The sequence below is a fragment of the Triticum dicoccoides genome, chromosome 6B, assembly GCF_002162155.2.
Source record: "Triticum dicoccoides isolate Atlit2015 ecotype Zavitan chromosome 6B, WEW_v2.0, whole genome shotgun sequence".
NCBI lineage: Eukaryota > Viridiplantae > Streptophyta > Magnoliopsida > Poales > Poaceae > Triticum > Triticum dicoccoides.
In genome coordinates, this window is record NC_041391.1 from 167,531,066 (window position 1) to 167,551,292 (window position 20,227).

General features: G+C 44.0%; 2 protein-coding genes across 2 annotated transcripts; both read right to left on the reverse strand.

Moving 5' to 3' along the window:
- Positions 1–7,578: 7,578 nt before the first annotated feature.
- On the reverse strand, positions 7,579–11,657 carry LOC119320976 (CASP-like protein 5A3). The gene is made up of 3 exons (XM_037594861.1): positions 11,437–11,657; positions 8,038–8,170; positions 7,579–7,869 (listed from the first exon to the last, which is right to left on the reverse strand). Exons 1-3 carry the CDS (start codon positions 11,655–11,657, stop codon positions 7,657–7,659), a joined length of 567 nt encoding a protein of 188 aa, XP_037450758.1. The 3' UTR covers positions 7,579–7,656.
- Positions 11,658–13,227: 1,570 nt separating this feature from the next.
- LOC119320977 (CASP-like protein 16) lies at positions 13,228–19,861 on the reverse strand. The gene is made up of 3 exons (XM_037594862.1): positions 19,632–19,861; positions 13,810–13,942; positions 13,228–13,640 (listed from the first exon to the last, which is right to left on the reverse strand). Exons 1-3 carry the CDS (start codon positions 19,859–19,861, stop codon positions 13,425–13,427), a joined length of 579 nt encoding a protein of 192 aa, XP_037450759.1. The 3' UTR covers positions 13,228–13,424.
- Between the last annotated feature and the right edge of the window lie 366 nt (positions 19,862–20,227).

Below are 20,227 nucleotides of genomic sequence, written 5' to 3' on the forward strand. Positions count from 1 at the left end.
CGCGCGCCGGCCGCAGCTCCTGCCGGCCCGTGCGCCCGGCGCTTTAGTCCCCGGCCGGCCCTGCCCTCCACCGCCGCCCCCTGCTCGCCCGCTGCACCGGCCACCCCTGCCTCACTATCCCCGGCCGCCCCTGCCTCACCGTCCCCGGCCGCCCCTGCCTCACTGTCCCCGGCCGCCCCGGTGAGCTTTTTTTTTTCTTCATTTTTTTGCAATTTTTACAGCTTGTTATATATGTGATAGATGCATGTTGTATGGATGAATGGATGGATTGATTTATATTGGTTAGTTATAGCTTTGGTCAAGTTGGTAATGTTGTCAAATAGCTATGTGAGATGCGCTAAAAAAATTGTAGAACAAAATTGGTATATTTGAGATGTTGTCAAATAGCTATAGTTTCATTTTGTGATGTTGACAAAATTTGTATCTGATGAGTAGTTATTTTATCATGATGATCTTGCTAAAACATTGAAGAACAAACTTTGACACTTGATGAAAATTAGGATTTGAAGTATCATGATGATCTAAAACCTTGACTAGATGTCATCAGCAATATGATTTTTTTCATAGTTTGAAGTGTCAATGCTTTATGTGATGTGATGCCCTCAAATTTTTGACTCGGTAAAAATTACAGGCTTTGTGGTATTTCATCTCAATGGAGCCTTCGTCGTCTGGGTTTGGTCCGTGATCCTGCCGCTGCTAGACTACTTCCTCTACAGCGAAGGGTGAGCTACGAATCCACCTTCAACTCCTAGCCTCTTTTAACTAGATTGAATTTTCACATCAAGTCGCGTAACCTAGGTCTCCCGTCCGAAAGGGTTGCATCAATAAATATGCATTCAATTGCATATTTATCACCGCAGCTCTTTCGGATTGTCCAGCGCTTTCCACGGACAGCCCGAGGATGTGTAGATTGGGTACGTTGTTCATGCTCTACCCCGTTCCGAGACAGGATTTCGGCGGCGCCTCCCTGTTGTTCTCCGGATGCACATTCTCTCGGCATTTTGCTGAGACGTGTATTTGGAGAACAGCGGGGAGGTGCTGCCGAAATTTTGTCTCGGAATGGGGTAGAGCATGGACCGTACTCAATCTACACATTCTCGGGTGGGATTAGGACCCATCTTTACCTATTAGATATGTAGGTGAATTAAATGTCGTTTTTCGTCAACCTTGTAAAAAATAAAATATTGATGTGGGTAATTTAAATGAATCCTTAATTTTGTTGTGTGGCTTCCAATAAAGCAGAGATGGCAGATAATCACTGGATGTATAGTGGGTTTTTCCGTCGGAATCAAGTAACAACAGAGTGGGTTGAGAAAATTGATTTGTTTTTGAAAGAGATATTCCGTAGTCCAATGAGGATGGTGCCAGAATGCCCGTGTACCAAATGTAAGAGACATATCCGCAGAGATAAGAGTGAGATGACTAAGCACCTTCGCACGAATGGATTTATGCCCAACTTTAATATGCCGATAAAGTTTTCCCAGTGGGACCGTGGTTTAGTTGAAGTTAAACCATCAACCGTCTATGCCGGAGCTGATCTCTTTATCGCCGCTACCCAGGCCACACAAGTATATTATCCGCCTTACCCATGCCAGAAAGAGTACCTAAAGGGTTGGGAAGTTGTGTTCAAGGTATCGCCTCATGGTAAGCTACCGGACCCGAACGATGATGATTACTACAACATAAACCCCATGACATACGAGGGAGTGTTCTTTCAAGAGGAACATGATGATGTGGTCCGAAACAAGGAGGATGATGACTTGGGTTATGTTGACCTGGACCCAAACGACGATGCACGGATTGATGGTGAGGCAATTGTGAATCAAAGAGACATAATTATGCTTGAAAAGTTAAATGAAGACGCTGACGCTAACGATGAGGAAGAGCCTCCACCTCCGTCAGACAACGAAAAAGATATGCGGGATAGTGATGATGAGACCGGTCGATAAATAGATTACAATAGTGATGATTCATATGGGTTCTAGAAAATGTATGTTCTTTTGATATCCTTAATGTGCTCTTCCGTTATTAATGTCTTTCCTGTATGCTTGTTTTTTGATATCCTTACTAATTGTTTATTCTCTTCTCAATGCAGGTTTGCTAATCATGGGCAAGTCCAGCGGTGCCAGTTTCCTCAGTAAACTCAAAGGAGGACATACTCGGAGTGGACGGGCCCACAAGGTTCCCTCCCGACTATGCGAGGATGGCACCTCACAGGGAGGTGGAGGGGTCGGGGGAGGAGACCCTAGAGGAGGAGGGGTGGGGGGAGAGCCCCTAGAGGACGAGGAGGTGGGGGGAGAGGCAACCGGGCCAAAAAACTCCGGGCCGTGTCCAAAATAGGAGGGTCTTCTTCGATGCCCTCCTATGCTGATGCAGCTTTTGAGTCTGAGGAGGAGGAGTATGTTCCTGATGTCGAGGAGGAGGAGGCCGAGGAGGAGGAGGTCGAGGAGGAGGGTGAGGAGGAGGGCGAGGAGGGTGGAGGGGAGGTTGACCCCGAGTTGTGGGGTGACTTGCCACTGGGTGCTCCGCAGGGGTGGCTGCGTGGTAATGCCGGAGTACCTACACCACCTTCTATCGAGGCGCACAAGTGGCTCATTGAACCTGCGGGGATAGAGTAAGTGCATCTTAATCATATTTTCAACACATGACAACATTTTTTTATTGTACACATGGTAACCCTTTGATTCTTTTGCAGTAACTGGATCCTTCGCGGAACAGGCCGTAAACCGAACGGCCTTGTCACTGTCCTGTTGAAGGAGTTTTGGCCTGGCCTATTCTGCCCGCGGCCAGACAGGGACCCGGAGCTGCGTGTTTTGGCCACAAGCTAGGCCCACTATGAGGCTTGCAGCAACGCGGAGTATGGGACGGCCGCTAAGGCCGTGATCACCAAATTTTGGGTAAGTTCCCTTTTGAATCACTTGTCTTCAGTTTCGTTCATAGTTTATCATTGAATCACTCAACTCATGCCTTGTTTGCTTCTGGTTTATGCATGATTGCAGCAACTCTATAGAGTTCTTGACGAGCACAAGGCCAGAGCCGACGTGGTCTTAGTTGCGTCTGCAAAGAAGAAAGCTCGTCAGTTGCAGTAGGAGGTGCGTTGGGTTGCCGTCTCATAGTACTACCACATCTACCTGCAACAAAAGATGACCAAAACTCAAGCACAGAGGCAAAAAATTACCATGAGCAGGGAGCAGTTCATGATGGTAACTATTACTGACTTTTCATTATTTCAAGGAGTCAACTATATGTTTCGTGCTCACATGTCATGCTTCCAAAATTTGCATAGGTTGTTCCTCGTTGGTGCTATGGAAGGCATGACGGATGGGCGTGTTTGGTGGATAGGTGGGTCGATGACGATCCAGAGTTTGCTTCCAAGAGCATCAAGGCCCGGGCTAACCGTAGAAAAGACGGGACACACGGCCAAGGAAACAGGAACCACTGGAGCTTCAAGGCCATGAAGTTATATCTATATGAATGATGCATTTTGGTTCTTCTTTACCATCATGTTCTTATGTATGGCTAACTTTTGTTTGACGTTGCAGGAGGACAAGTTGCAGAGGCCGCTCTCAGACATGGAGTCGTGGAAGCTGGCCCGCGAGCGGAGTGATCGCAAGGAGGGCGAGAGCCAGTACTACCGCAACACCGAGCAACACCCGGAGTCTTACACTCAGAACTATCAGAAGTTGCATCCGGATGTTCCCGTTCCTGAGGTCGCCAAGTCTCAGATCGACGACACGGCGGTGGTGGCCATCCAGGGTAAGTCCCATGGCCGGTATCCGTGTTTCGATGGCTTGATCACTCCGTCGATCTCGTACACACGGCTTCGATCTACCAACCCAAGCCCGTTAGAGAGTACGGGGCGTTCGCAGCCTCCCTTAGTCCGCCAACATGCTGTAAGTACTTCCCCTTATCTTCTTTGTCTCTATCTTTCTTAGTTTATTTTCATCACTGCCCACTTAGAAACAACCTCAATTTTGTAGGCATATCAGGCCTTTCTCGAGCATAGGCATATTGAGGTGAGGGAGTACTTGCAACGAGTGAAGGCAAACGATGACTACAGTCGTCAAGTGATGGCGGTTAGTTTTGCCCTCTTAAACCAAGATCAAATTTGCACTTTCATTCCTTCTGACTTTGTTGATCACGGCTTGTTTCTAAGTGGACTTGTTTAACTAACATCCAGGCTATGTTGGCGTCTTGGACTAACCGCACGGAGCCACCACAAGTTGGACTCCCACCACCACCTACGGGAGACGCCCCACACATTCCCACGTTCGAGGAATGGCTGGCACTAGGCGGTGATACTCCGGTTAGTACATTTGCCTAACTAATGACAAACTAGTTCTCGTTCATTCAACACTATCATGTCATATTTACCGTTAGAATCTTCTTTCAAACATGTAGGGGACTGGTGGCTCGACTCCTGCTCCGTCGACCCCAGTCACTCCGATCTGGCAGAGTGATGGTGGTCGCAGTGGCGGTTTTGGCGGAGGTGGACTTGGCGGTGTCGGTTTTGGCGGAGGTGGACTTGGTGGTGGTGGTGGTTTTGGCGGAGGTGGACTTGGCGGAGGTGGTGGTTTTGGCGGAGGTGGACTCGGTGGTGGTGGTGGTTTTAGCGGAGGTGGACTCGGTGGTGCTTGATGTCGATGATGATTCCGTGTATGAGGTCGTTGTGCCATGTCTTTCATGTTTCAACTTTTATGATGTTTCATGTCTTGCACTACTCTTATGTTCGTGAACTTTCGCCGGTGATGATCTTTAGATGATGAACTTGACTATGTTTAAATGATGATGATGAACTGTCATATTTCATATTATTCTGCTTTGAAATGCTGTCAAATGAATTCAAAAAGAGAAAACAGGGGAAAAAAACTATGCCTACGGCAAAGCCGTCGGCATATATACGCTTAGGAGCCACCAGGAGGCGACATGTGGCAGGGCTATGCCTACGGCAAAGCCGTAGGCATAGCCCTGCCGCCAGATCAAACCAGGGGGCGACACGTGGCAAAGGTATGCCTATGGCAAAGCCGTCGGCATAGATTTAATCTATGCCGACGGCTTTGCCGTAGGCATATCTTTGCCACGTGTCTTCTCCTGAGTCGCCAGCAATTTTGATGGCGCCGTCCGTTGCCATCAGACGGAAAACAACGCTGACGGCTAAACTATGCCGACGGCTGCCCCACGGCCGTCGGCATACCCTCTTATGCCGACGGCTATACTACGCCGACGGTCTGACAGAAGTACGCTGACGTGATCTACACTGACGGGGCTATACCGACGGCAGTCGTAGGCATAGATCTATACCGACGGCCCTGGGCCGTAGGCATAGCCCGCGAGTCCGGTAGTGCACCCTCAGGCTCTTCCATTGCTGGCGCAGACAGCCGCGACGCTGAGGATGACATTGAGCGGAATGGATGGAGATTTGGGTTCAGAGGGAAGAATTTAAATGTGAAGACGTGAGGCGGCAGACGAATTATATTGACCGATAGAGTTTATATAGTATGTCCAGAGAGCACAGCCGAGAAGGTTGGGATATGCCAGGATTACATTTTTAATAAGCTAGGGAAACAAATCACCATGATTATTGTGATTATCCTTGACTCGTGATCTTCATGATCGGTGCCATAGATGGACTCCATGCACGGCAGTAATCCTACGTGCATGGCTAGATGTATTCGCCCAACAGGATGGAAGGGAAATGTAGAGCCTAACGGGAATGAATTATTTTTCATTTGAGCGCGGGGCTATTTCATTCTATTCTGGCTTTTTTAGGGGAATTCAGGCTTCTTTTTCTACGGGAATTTCATTCCAGGCTTCTAGAGGATCTAAAAGGTTCCAGGTAGAATTTTTTACATTTTGAGTCTATTCTTGAAATGCCGTGGAGTGTTTCAAGAATAGCCCTAGAACCGAGTTCCAGGTAGAATAAAAAAGGTTACCCAACTCTAAAATCAAACCCAAAAAAAATCCAGTATCAACCATAAGTTTCGAAGAAACACTGGATTTGAAAATGACATGAAACAGTCAACGTGTACTCCAAAAGGATCGATATCTTCATTTGCTTGAACTTTGTCAGATGTTGAATTTGCAAGTTCTTTAGTTGGCTTGCATTACGGGACAGGTGATGGACTTCGGATCGCCTTGCACGGAGAGGAGTACCGCATCAGGACGGATGCCCCCTGTGCGACCAAGAGGACGAGACTATCAATCATGTACTACTAACGTATGTGTTTGCCAGATCGACATGGGCTGTGATCTGTGAGGCCTTGGGCAAGCCGGACTGGATGCCGACAACACAAGATTCCCTCGACCAATGGTTATGTGGTAAGCAAGGGCCTAACAACCTGCGACGGAAGGATCTCCACACTATCTTCATTCTAATTATTTGGAAATTGTGGAAGCATCGGAACACTATCATGTTCGACGGGGCATCTCCTTCGATGGAAGTGTTTCTAAGAAGGTGGAGGTCCGAAGGCATGGTATGGTCGGTAGCCAGCAAGTTTAAGGGAAATGTAGACACCTTCTTCCGTAGATTAGAGAGGTGGGCGAGTAGTGAGGAGTAGTGTGTAATGAGAATCTTGTAAACTATGGTGGAGGCACTCTTTGCCTTTCTTCTTTAATATATGATATCATGCATATTCGAGAAAAAAAGATGTTGAATTTGCGCAATGGACGATAACAGAGGCCGAAATTAGCAAGTGTTGGCTTGGTTTGGATTACAATGTAAATACGAGCCAAGTTTGCAGAGTAGTCCATTATATTTTACAACTTTATGTATTAAAGTGAACCCGCGGCCAAGAGGAAATCAATCCAACGGCACGGTGACAATCCCCAAGTACAAGGGCAGCATGAGCTTCCGTGGCATATCCTTGATAGGGTGGCCATTGCTTTCGACTTTGCCATGAAGTAATTATCAGTAAGAATAAAGATGGAACATGTTGTGCATATCACAATTATGGTGAAGGAGATCGCTCAATGGCACAATTTTACTTTGGTAATATTTCCTGAGTTGAAAGAATGCAATTTTGAGGTGCATAAACTAATTAAGGTGATAGTCACATATGTGGCATGTTGATCTTCCGAGATTGCATGTATCCTATATTTTGTACCAGTAAAGCCCCCCTGTTCCCTGAAAAAAGCAGAGAGGAAGGGGTGCAGGGGCAAGAGACGGCACTAAATCGGCACAGTTTATGGGAGGTATTCCCTCCGTCCCATTATATAAGAGCGTTTTTTACACTATATGGGACGGAGGGAGTAGTATATATAGGTCTCACAGCAAAATTCTGTACAAGGCAGTGCGTGCTTTGAAACGGAAGAGTTCAGATCCCACTTTCTTTTGACCACTGCAGTAAAGGGCATCAAGTGCCATCTGAATGGTTTTTACCCGAAGTCAGGGCTCAAGAGGACCTATCACCCTCATAGCTTCCTGCAACAACTTGATAATCTGACTCTCATAATGATAACCGCTCTACTCTCTCGGGACCTAAGATCTGAACAATTGATAAAATTGTATGTGAAAGCTGAAAAATAAAACAGATATACCATGTCAACACTTTGAGCTCCATCACCAGATTACCACCATCCTCATATAAGAAACATACTGAATTATATCCTCAAAAGGATAAAATACACAGTTTGAACTACCATTTGCACACGCTGCACTCAAGGTGCCAACAAACATGCAAATGTGGTAACCACGAGCACGAAGTTAAAGAGAAAGGATGGTGCAAGTGCAAACCAGCTGATGAAAGCCATTCCAATAGCAGTCATAAACCTTGCACAAAGATTACCCGCACATATCTTCCTATCATTATCAATAACAATGGTGACACCAGCTGATGCACATGCTGCACTCAAGGTTAGCGTCCCTGTGATCTACAGAAAACATTAAGGTGGAAAATGGATGAGTTCGGCAGACAGAAATATGTGCATCTTGTTATAAACATTATTTTCTATTCATGAAATTAAAACATATTAACCTACAAGTCTAAAATGAATGACAGGTGGTTGATTTATTTAGGTGCCTGAGAAAATATGACTCACCCAGTCTCCAACGGAAAATATGAACATAGCTCGGAGATTTAGCAAGGAACGTTTGACGAGAAGTGCATAGATATACACAAAGGCTAGGGCGAGGCTCCACAAACATTGCAGACTGGCAGCTGCTATGAGGTAGCTGGTAAGAACAACAACAATAAGTTAAGCCCATCATCTATAGAAAAAAAAACAAGATCCTGTATTCTGAGTTCTAACATGAACATCCTAGATGAAAAAACTCCGATTTTTATGCTATAATTGCATCACAGAAATCAGATGCGCCAAAGTAGTACTTTTCATGTAGTTAAATATTATCTCGAAGTAGATCTCCAATTTGTCCCCAACGACATGCATTTCATATGATTTGTCTATCACAATCACAATATTCTGAATTCCACTAACCAAAAAACGTTAACCTAACCTACTTACCAACAGAAACAACGAGAAGTGTTTTTGAAACTCTACGCATGCAGACTACTACAAAAAAGAACAACCCGCTAGAAAATCTTGCAAACAAGCAAAACTTCAGACTGTTAATTTTATAGATCTGTAAAATCACAAAAAAGATTCTAATTAAAACTAACTCCTAGTGCAACATTCATGTTAAGCCACATGACCCTAAAAAGAATAGTCATTGGATCATGTCAAGGATCCATCAAATTCGTTAGATCTAGCTGGTTGTGGCCTATGAACAGTCATGCCCTTTTGGTTAAAAAGACACTTTACTTGGTGAAAAGTTTTCTTTTGGCTAAAAGACACGTCTCTTGGTGAAAGAATGTGTTTCTATGGAAAGACACCACTGTGAATAGATGTCTCTTTACAGAAGACATGTCACTTGGTGAAAAGATGTCTCTTCGTGAAAAGACACTCCCTTGGTACAAACAATGCCTCTTCATGAAAGTACATATTAGAAAATAATCATAATACTTGTAAGTTAGTAGGTTAAAAAAAAATCCGTTTTTTAACTTCCTAAAAAATGCTTAAATTGCCTTAACAGTGCCAAAAAAATAATGCACCAAAATTTAACAGTTCAATTTATTTATGTATTTGAACACCATTTTAACCTTGCAACTCAATGCCTTAAAACCCCAATTTCATATATAAATATTTTAAATATACTCATTACAAATATCTAATCATACCCGCAACAAATTAGCGTGGGCTTTACACTAGTGAATCTCTATAATATAATCCTTGACTCCTCCCAAAATAATAAAAATGTTGATTCATGGGCCTAAGTTAGTTGCTTCAGCTTCGAGATATAATACAATCCTGTTAGTTGTATACATGTCTCTCATCCATTCCATATTCCCCCCTTTCAACTCTAGAAATCAAAGCACCATCGAAATGCACATACACATTGTCATCTTCCATGCATCCCTGGACTTACCTGAATACCACGCATACAAAACCACATGACGATGCGCTCCTGGCTAGTTGTGATGCAATTGTGACTTGAGAGTTGTGCAGCGGGCAACGAGTAGATCCACTCATTAGACTCTACAAACATGGAGTGATGGGGGTCCAAGTTTCCTAACACAAGTACATGATCAGTGCCATTTACTATTAATGTAAGGTTATTTATTGCCAAGCTTTTGTGCTTGCGAAGGCATGGAAATATGCCAAAGAAAGGGAAAATCACACATACTTTTTAGCTGATACCTTACAATAAAAAGCATGGTAAAACTTAGCTAGTAGAAGTGATTGCACTCGTTAAATGTATTTGGTAATTTGGAGTTCAGCTAGGCAACTAATGAACTAGTAATCCATAGTCGTAATAAATCAATTGGTTGTTATAATAAATGGAGAGATTTTTCTTGGCATGCGTATATAAACGATTAGGAGGCAGATGTAAAACTACATCAAACCAAAATCAGATACATGTTTAGGAGTGAATATTTTGAGTTGTTAGATGTGAATGAATAAAACATCATTGTCTCTTTATGTTGTCGTAGACAATTAATAGGTAGCATGATATTAAATATTCACAAGCACATAACTCTTATTTAAAAAAATATAGCAAACAAAGATGTTGCTTGGGCATATCACTGCCACTAGCTAACTTGGTTGATGGCTAATTATTAACAAGACTAATCACAACTGTTAAATCATCATTATTGACCTATATAAATCATAGATGTAAATCTTCATGACTGGATCCACAAAAATTCAGAATCAACCGATTTTATCATAATTGTATATCTAGACAGAACCTCATAATTAATTATCCTAATGAACACATTTATTTCTTCATACTTGTTCATATAGATCTCACATGTTAATTAGATCACCATATATAGACAGATCTTTATAGTTGTACCTAAACACAGATAGATCTTCATAGTTCTATCTAGAAAGATTAAGTCAGATGACATTACATAGATGTCCCTTAACTAGAAACATTAAATCAGATCACATTACATAGATGTCCCTTACATGGTGGACATTTATATGGGCTGCAAACGTTAGACCGTCATAACTAAACATACAAATTAATCAATGTGAATCTGGTGGATCTTAATGATTATTGAAACACAATTGACATAAGGTAATAATTTTATGTTTCATAGAACATAATGTGAATCTAGGCTTATATACATATGATGATCCAATGACTACCATAACTATTCATACTGAGCTAATATCACATACATACAAAACAATCTGAAAATCATGATCCATACATCAACTAAGATCATGTAGAAAATATCACATACAAACAAGTGAGTGGCCGGCCTGATATTTTTTTGTACTTAGATAATATAAAAACACCGTCCAAGCTTCACCTCCACATATACTGATAATATGTAGAAACAACATGGCAAGTCAAGCCCGGCCAGAAAAAGAACATACTAACTCACCTACAAACCTATACAGACTAGCTGGCTTGCTATCTGAATTTTAGTTTTGCATGTTGAATTAAATTCGCATACAGTTCATACATGTAGTGTCTTCCAAAATAAAATGATAACACATTACCTTTGAAGTTCAAAGGTAAAAGTTTATCTAAGTCATTCCCACGCAATTGCACGGGACCCCAAGCTAGTTTCGTATACATTTATGATCAGCAAACAAGACTGAAAGCATTTCTTGAGATGATATTTATGCTGCATCCAAGAAGACAACTGAGATAATAGCACAACGAACATGACCTGTTACTAAATAATTGTGCTGCCTCTTTCAGGATGCCAAATCAATTTTAAAAAGCATAAAATATTGAAATGCACGAATAGATATAAATATTTCTCTTCGTGGAATTAAGGAACCCTAATAACATTCCCCATCAGAAACTTGTTCATTATCTCTCATAAAGATCTCTGCAAAAATGGGTAATTAAGAGATCTTAACTGAAAACCAACAGCACGTGTACAACTGTACAAGACAAAGCTGGGTTTGGTAGGGTACCTGAAGGCGGAGAAGGAGGGGAAGACCCCGGTGGACGCCATGACGGCGATCGAGGCGGCCGCGGACAAGGCCTGCAGGAGGCGGAGGCCGACCCCGCCAATCGTCCCCGCCGACCCCTGCGGGCTATTCATCCACACTCCGGGCGGGGGAGCATCCGCTAGCTCTACCTGCAGCGGCGGCGCCGCCACGGGATGCACCGTCGTCTGTCGGCTGACCAGCATCTCCCTCCAAGGGTTTGGGAGATTTTAGAAGCCGGGGAATGGAGAGGAAGGGGAGCGGCTGGGCCGAGAAAGTCAGCGTTAGGTTCAGTTCGGTTTGGTCCGTGAATGTCAGCGTGCCCACGTGAGCCTTTGGGGGATGGCGTCTTTTGTGTGTTCAGCCTCCTATGTGCACGTTGGGCATATGACTCGCGGAGGCCCACACTGTGTGCACCTCATACCAAGAAACTCGTTCCGTTCTTACAAAAAAAAATCACGAGCCTTGAGCAAATAAGTCTTTTTATAGTACTGTATTAGAAATATAGTGCGAACTAATATTTAGGAAAATTTTCCATAGGATTCATCAATTCTTAAAAATCAAACAACATATACATAAAAATTTCTAAGAATTACATTATGTTCCTCCAAATTTCTGTAAAAATCCTTTGAATCAAAGAGGCTCATACTTTCAAAAGGGTTGCACAATAAAAGAGTTACCTGGACATGGGATTGGGCATGTGACCGACCGAGAGATGGAGGAAGCTGATGGAGAGGTGAAGGTGGCACGGGGCGACATGCTAGAGTAGGGGAGGTTGGCGAGATGGCAAGGTCGGCAAAGGGTGCCGGGGACGGGGGATAATGGGTCAGGTGGTCAGCAGAGGAGTGTCGGGGGTGATCGACAGAGAGCGGAGACGGCAAGGGATGCATGCTATTGGCTTCCAAGTGAAAAAAAATGGTGGCTGATGAAGGAGAGAGAGAGAGAGACACACACACAAAGCGCATTAGATATTGAGGGCGGGTTTGGTGGAAATTTTTTGTGTAATGTTGTACTCCTTCCGTAAAGAAATATAAGTGTTTATAGATCATTAACCAATGAAATCTTAGGGGCAGTGCGATCGTGTAGGGTCCTATTCGCTGGAAAAGCTTTTTTTAAAAAAAATTTGCTGGAAAAGTACCTGGTGAGAACAATTTGGCTTGCCTATATATAAGGGTTTTAGCCCTACAGCTTTGTTGTTTGGGTTTTCGGAAAGTTCCAGCCTAGGCCGAGCTCTAGCTTCCTCCCATGAAAAGTTGATCACGAGGCCTTTCTTTTTCTCTGTCAATCTTGAAATTCCCCAACCGAAGTCTTGCCGTGTGTTAATTAGCGTGTGCGTTTATCAGTGTTCTGAAAAAACTGCATTCATTGTGATATTCGTTCTGATATCTTGTATTGCATTCGTCTCTTTCCAACAATACAACAACATCAACACAATCACCGGTGAAGCGTGCCCGGGTCGGAGGAGACTGTTGATCTGGTTCCTGCTGGGCAGCAAGAGCCGCAGCGCCGAACGGTTTCAAGCAACATATATATATGAATTTCATGAAGAGGTCTCGCAGCAAAATTATGTACACGGTCTGAAGGGAAGAGTTCAGACTTCAGACTACTTGAATCACTGCAGTAAAAGGCACCGGGTGCCATATAAATGGTTTTGAACTGAAGCCTGAAGGCTATTTCGAGGGCTCAGAAGGATCCTCACCCGCATAGTTTCTTGCAACAACTTGATAATCTGACACTCATAAGTGATAACCAAACTAATCTTTCAGAACCTAAGTCTGAAGTATTGATAAAATTATATCATATATGAAAGCCGCAAAATAGAACAAGAGTATAGCATATCACCACCATGAGCTTTGTACGAGTAAACCAAACAGTTCATCACCAGGTTACCACAATCCTCATATAAGAAGCATACTGCATTGCATCCTAAGAAGGATGAAATGCGGAGTTTCAACTACCATTTGCACATGAAATTATCCCCACATTCCCATTCTTGCCAACGCGGTGGTGGTGTACGAGAAGTTAAAGAGAAAGGACGGCACAAGTGCACACCAGCTGATGAAAGCCATTGTAACAGCAGTCCTCAACCTTAAACAAGGAAGGGCTTCGCAGTACTTCACATCATTATCAATGAGAATAGTGATGCCTGCCGATGCACATGCTGCACTCAAGGTTACGGTCCCTGTGATCTACAGAAAACATCAAGGTGAAAAATGGATGAGTTTCGGGGAAAAGAAAAATGTGCGTCTCATTAAGAAAATCATTTTCTGTTCATGAATTTAAAACATATTAACGTACAAGTCTAAAATGAATGACAGGCGGTTGTTCGGTTCAGGTGCCTGAGAAAATATGACTCACCCAATCTCCAATGAAAAATATGCGTACAGCTCGGAGATTTATCAAGGAACGTTTGACGAGAAGTGCATAGATATACACAAAGGCTAGGGTGATGCTCCACAAACATTGCAGACTGGTAGCTGCTATGAGGTAGCTGGTCAGAAGAACAACAATAAGTTAAGTTCTTAATATATAGAAGAGAAACAAAATCAGGTATTGAGTTCTAATGATGCCAACATCCAAGGTGAAAAAACTATGATTTTACCTAATTGCCCACAGAAATTAGATACACCAAAGTAGTACTTTCATGTAAATGAATACTATCTTCAAGTAGATCTCCAATTTTTTTACCTCAGTGACATGCATTCACATGATTTGCCTATCACAATCACAATATTCTGAATTCCAGTAACCAAAAAACGTTGATCAACTTATCAACAGAAACAACAAAATGCGTTTTGAAACTATGCATACAAACACCAGCTCCTAATCTATCTATTCTATTATATGTATCAAAAGCACACAATTCAAAACAAAAATAGAAATATTATAGAAATTACCACAAAAATCAGAAACATCCAACCATTAATCTTGTAGGCCCTGCGGCAACCATCAAAACATTAGCCGATGGAACTTCTTAAACCATCCCCTCCGAGATTAATCGTTGCTATTAGATTGAGACTGGACAGCTCCTCGCGATAGAAAAAAAAGTGACAACCACGCCTGTTTTGTCATCATCCCCCTTTTTTTCTTTTTTAAGAACCGCCCCCTTGGCAATTTATATTTAACTAATAGGCGGATTCACATACGATTGTACAATGTCAATCAGGAAAGCAGGATTGAACGGTAGCTGCTCTCACCGGCGCTTGCAAACAGGATTGAACAGTAGTGCAGATTATACAAGGTACCGTCGCTTCCTCTGTGCAGAGTAGATCAGATCAGATAGGTGACAAGCTCGACCGTGGAACTTCTACACTGTTTCCATCGCACCGCTTTATAAATAAAGAACAAATCAAAGAACATGGCTGAATGATACATGGTAGTGAGAAAGCCCTCTTACAAAGCAAATTCCAGGATAACCTGACAACATAAATGCACGCGACTACGTTGCCTAGAAATAATACAGGTAGGCCTGAATACAACACCACGAGACACCCTACCACACCTAAGCTCCACGACAACACTCTAAGGAGGGGAAACGACACAAAGCATCCCCGCCCCCGAGTCCGAGATTGACAAGGGTCTTCACCTGGAGCCCAGGCACGAAGAGGAGAACCACAATGACGTCCTCAAGAGGGGAGCGGGCATCCGCGGGCGTCGCCACTGTCAATGTCAAAGCGAGGAGCTTTCGCTCGACAACTCACCTGTGTCACCAAGAGGCCTCCTACAGGACAACCACGACGCGCACGAGACTCCAGATCTGGTTTTGGGCGTCGCCACTGTCCATGACAAATAGCGAGCCTGAGCCATCCACCGCTGCACCCCTCACTGCCCCCTCCCCCAAGAGGCATAGCCATCACCGCCGCCATGGTGCCCACCGGATACCTAACCATGCAGACCGCCACCCAGGGTTGCCGCCCCAGCATCCATGGTGAGAGAAGCCACCAACCGCCCACTTTACAGCCCGTCAACCACGGTAGGAAGAGCAGAGGCACCTCACGCTACTCGTAGACATGACTTGGCCTAGCGAACTCGCACGACGCCACATCCATGGACTTCCATTCGTCCACCGACGCAACGATGTTCCAACCACCACCATCGCCCGCTGCGCCTGCGAGAAGAGGAACTCATCGCTCGCAAGCACCACTTGGACCGAGCCCAGCGCCTCACCTACCTGGAGCGACAGCTCTGACCCGCCCTGGGCCCATATCTAGCCCGCCCGAGCGCAAGACCTAGGTCCGGACCCTCTATGTCGCCACGGACCCAGGAGAAGGAAGGTCGCCACCACCACCCGCACCCCGTCGCCACCACGAGCGTGTCGGCAACCTGTGCAACCATCGCGAGCTCCCACCATGGCGCCAGCCGAATCAGATCCGGCTGGGGACCAGCCCACACACATCAGCCCGAGGAGAAGACACCACAGCCGATGCACCACGTACAAGCACCAAACTGTTGTTGTCCCGCACGCTCGCTGTTAAGTCCCGTCTCACCCTAGCGCCCTCGCCCGAGCAGCCGCCCCACACCGGTCGGGCTTTGCCTGTCGGCGGCAGGGGAGAAAGGCCGGAAGGAGAGAGTGGTGGCATGTTACGGTTTGCCCCTGGTCGCCCGCGGGAGCGACGCAGGTGGGGTGATTCTGAAAATGGAACTCTCCCTCTATGTTTCTGATAATTATGTAAATCATTTTTGAAGCCCACGGGTGCTGCTCTCCTCTTCAGGACGTCGTTGCTGTTCTTCTCTCCGTGCCAGGTTCCAGGTGAAGGCCTTTGTGCATCTTGGACTCGGCAGCGGCGACGCGTAGCGCCGTTTGCCCTCCTGAGGGCGTTGTCATGGAACTTAGGTGTCCTAGGGTGTGTCTTGGTTTTGTATTCAGGCCTACCTGTGTAATCTTTCGGCAACATAGTTGCCTGTGTTTAGGTTGTCCGGCTATCCTAGGATCTACTCCCTCCATTTGGAATTACTTGTCTTGGAAATGGATGTATCTAGAACTAAAATACGTCTAGATACATTCATTTTTGCGACAAGTAATTCCGAACGGAGAGAGTACTGTGTAAGAGGGCTTCCTCACTAGTTGTATTGTTTGGCTGTGTACTTTGATTTGTGCTTTATCTATAAAGCAGGGCGAGAGCCTGTTCCGAGATTCATAGCCTTACGTCAGCTGCTCCAGCCTCGTTGGATTTCGTTTTCCGCACATGTGCATGTCTCTCACTCATTCCATATTTCCTCCTTTCAACTATAGAAATAAAAGCGCCATCAAACTGCACATGCACATTGTTGTCTAACGTACATCCCTAGGCTTGCCCGAGCACCATACATACAGAACCATAGGATGCACTCTCAATTGTGACTCGCGGCGGGCAGCGAGTAGGTTTACCCCTTAAACTCTACCATCATGGAGTGAAGGAGGTCCAAGTTTCCAACACACGTAAATGATCAACACCATTTACTGTTAATGCTAGGTTATTTATTGACGAGGTTTTAGTGGTTGCAAAGGCGTGGAAAAATGCCAGAGGAAGAGAAAGTAAGCTACAAACTTTTTAGGTAATGCCTTACAATAAGAAGTATGCTTAAAACTTGGCCAATAGAAATGATTGCATTGGTCTAATGTATTTTGGAATTCGGAATTCAGATATGCAGGCCTGCCCCAACTTGCTTGGGATAAAAGGCTTTGTTGTTGTTGTGGAATTCAGCTAGGCGACTAATGAACTAGTCATCCATAGTTGTAACTAAAATATTTGGGAAATACACAGGAGATCTGTGTTCCGATGTATTAAGATCAGAGAGAAATAGAGTACCACCACCCAATTACAAATAGAGGTTTTGTTAAAGTTGCTTTGACGCCCCAAAAGCAGCCAAGAACCACAACCTCGCCATCCAGCCCTACAAGCAAAATTACGGGATTAGTATCCTAAGGCTACTGCTACCCACCATCCTCCAACCACCAACCAATAGTCGTATTAAATCAGTTGGTTGGCATAATAAACAGATGATTAGAATTCAGTTGATTTTTCTTGGCACACATATACAAGTGATTAGGAGGCAGATGTAAAACTGCATCAAACCAAAAGCAGCTACATGTCTCTAGGAGTGAATATTTTGAGGAGTTACTTGGGGATGAATAGAACAACATACTGATTGTTTCTTTTAAGTTGTCAGGGACAATGGGTGAAGCATAATATTCTTCTAGGTTTTTCTTTACTAAAAATCGTATTGCTTCAGGTATAGCATGATATTAAATATCAATGAGCGCATAACTCTTATTCAAAAAAAAGTAGCGAACAAAGATGTTGCCTGGGGCATATCACTGTCACTAACTTGGTGGATGATAGCTGAATAATTATTACCAAGACTGATTCACAACTGTTAAATCATCATTATTGACCTATATAAAGCATAGTTGTAAATCTTCCTGACTAGATCTAAAAAGTATCACAACCGTTAGTTTAGATCATAATTTTATATTTTGACATAACTTCATTATTAATTATACCTAATAAACATACATATTTCTTCATAATTTTTCATCTACCATCACACATTTGTTAGATCATCATAACTACATCTAGACAGATCTTCATAGTTGTACCTAAACACAGATAGATTTTCGTAGTTCTACCTAGACATATTAAATCAGATCATATTACATAAATGCCATGTAACTTGATCTGGTGCCTGATATGGTGGACATTTATATGGGCTACAACCGATCGACCATCATAACTAAATGTAAATATTAATCAACGTAAATCTGGTGTATCTTAATGATTATTGGAACACATTTGTTTCCAGAAAACACAAAAGATTTGTGCTTCAGTATATTAAGATGGGAACAACATTCGCCTTGTACAGGAAACTGCCTCTGCCAACCAAGGAAGAACTACACTATGTGATCCCTTGCCCTAATCTGCTGTTGCCTCCCAGACGAATGAGGGTGAAGGGTTCCACGATACCTCTCACCACCATCGTCTTACTTTGATTAGCAATGTTATCGAAGACTCTACCATTCCGTTTCTAGGTTTATATCTTGCCTATATCTGCTACTAACCTAACTATGTTGATCCAAATGACCTACCATAACTATGCGTACTGGCCTAATATCACATCCAAACAGAACAATCAGAAAATCATGATCCGAACATCAACTAATATCATAGACTTGGTTATGGTTAGCTTTATCTAGTTTGGTAGTAGCACTTTGTAGTAACAGACCATATGGTTTCCCTACAAGAAATCGGAGAGGGAGGACTCTCTTTTGCTAAACATAATATGTAGAGAATATCACGTAACCTACAAACAAGTGAGTGGTGGCTGACCTGATATAGTTTTGTACTGAGATAATATAAAAACACTGTCTAAGCTTTAGTTACAGATACTGATAACATGTACAAACAACTTGCCAGCTCACGCCCGGTCAGAATAAGAACACACTAACTCACGTATAAACCTACCGACTAGCTGGCTTGCTATCTGAATTTTAGTTTTTGGTGTTGTTTTAAATTCACATACAATCTACACATGTAGACATATAGTTTGGCGTCCTTCCAAATAAAATAGTAACACGTTAACTTTGAAGTTCCAACTTTTTATTATATTTTCCCGCGCAATTGCACGGTACCCCATGCTGTGGGTGACTCGTCGTCGTGAGATCGGTAAGTCGAGGGCTCTTTCTTTTCAAGTAGTCTCAATCGGTGAACTCAGCTCCCACAGAAGAAGTCAGTAGTGAATCAAAGAACTCATGCATATAATCAGTGACTAGGGATCGATCAATCGGATGCAACCAAATCATCCAAAAAGAATTGGAAAAGGGATTAGTTTCTGCAAAAACGTTTATGATCAGCAAACAAGACTCAAAGCATTTCTTGAGATGATATTTATGCTGCATCGAAGAAGACAGCTGAGATAACGCCACAACGAACATGATCCAATTGTCCAAATCAATTTTACAAAGCGTAAAATATTGAAATGCACGAATAGATATAAATATTTCTCTTTCTGAAGGAAATAAGGAACCCTAATAACCTTTTCGATCAGAAACTTGTTCCACATATTATCTCTCATGGAGATACTCTGGAAAATCTGATAATTAACGTAGTCATCATAGGGCCCATAATCCACACAACTAAAATACCGGAGATCTCAACAGAAAACCCACAGGTAGACGAGACAGGAAGGGTAGGGTGGGGCACCTGAAGGCGGAGCAGAAGGGGAAGATGTCGGTGGACACCATGACGGCGATCGAGGCGGCCGCGAACAAGGCCTGCAGGAGGCGGAGGCCGATCCCGCCAAGCGTCCCCGGCGTCCCCTGCGGGATCCTCGTCCACACTTCGGGCGGGGGAGCATCCGCTAGCCCTACCTGCGGCGGCGGCGCGACCACGGCCACGGGGTACACCGCCGACGGCCGGCAAGCAGGCAGCATCTCCTTACAGGGGTTTGCGAGATTTCAGAGGCCGGAGAACGAGGAAGAGGATGCGCTGACCCGAGAATGTCAGTGTTCGGTTCAGTTTGGTCTGGTCGCTCTGAATGTCAGCGTGCCCACGCGAAACTTGGCATTTTAGGGACGACATCTGTCGCCGGCCTCGTATATGTGCACGTTTGGCATATGACTCGCGGAGCCTCCGGAGCCTGCTCTTTCCGGGAAACTTCCTCTGTTGGATATTAAATTAAATTAAAAGGCAGGAATAAAAACGCATAATTATATTAATACATAAAAATACGGAAATACTAACGCCCACACGTGTAGGCGTCTGGCAACTCGCCCACACGTACGGATCCTTGTCCAACC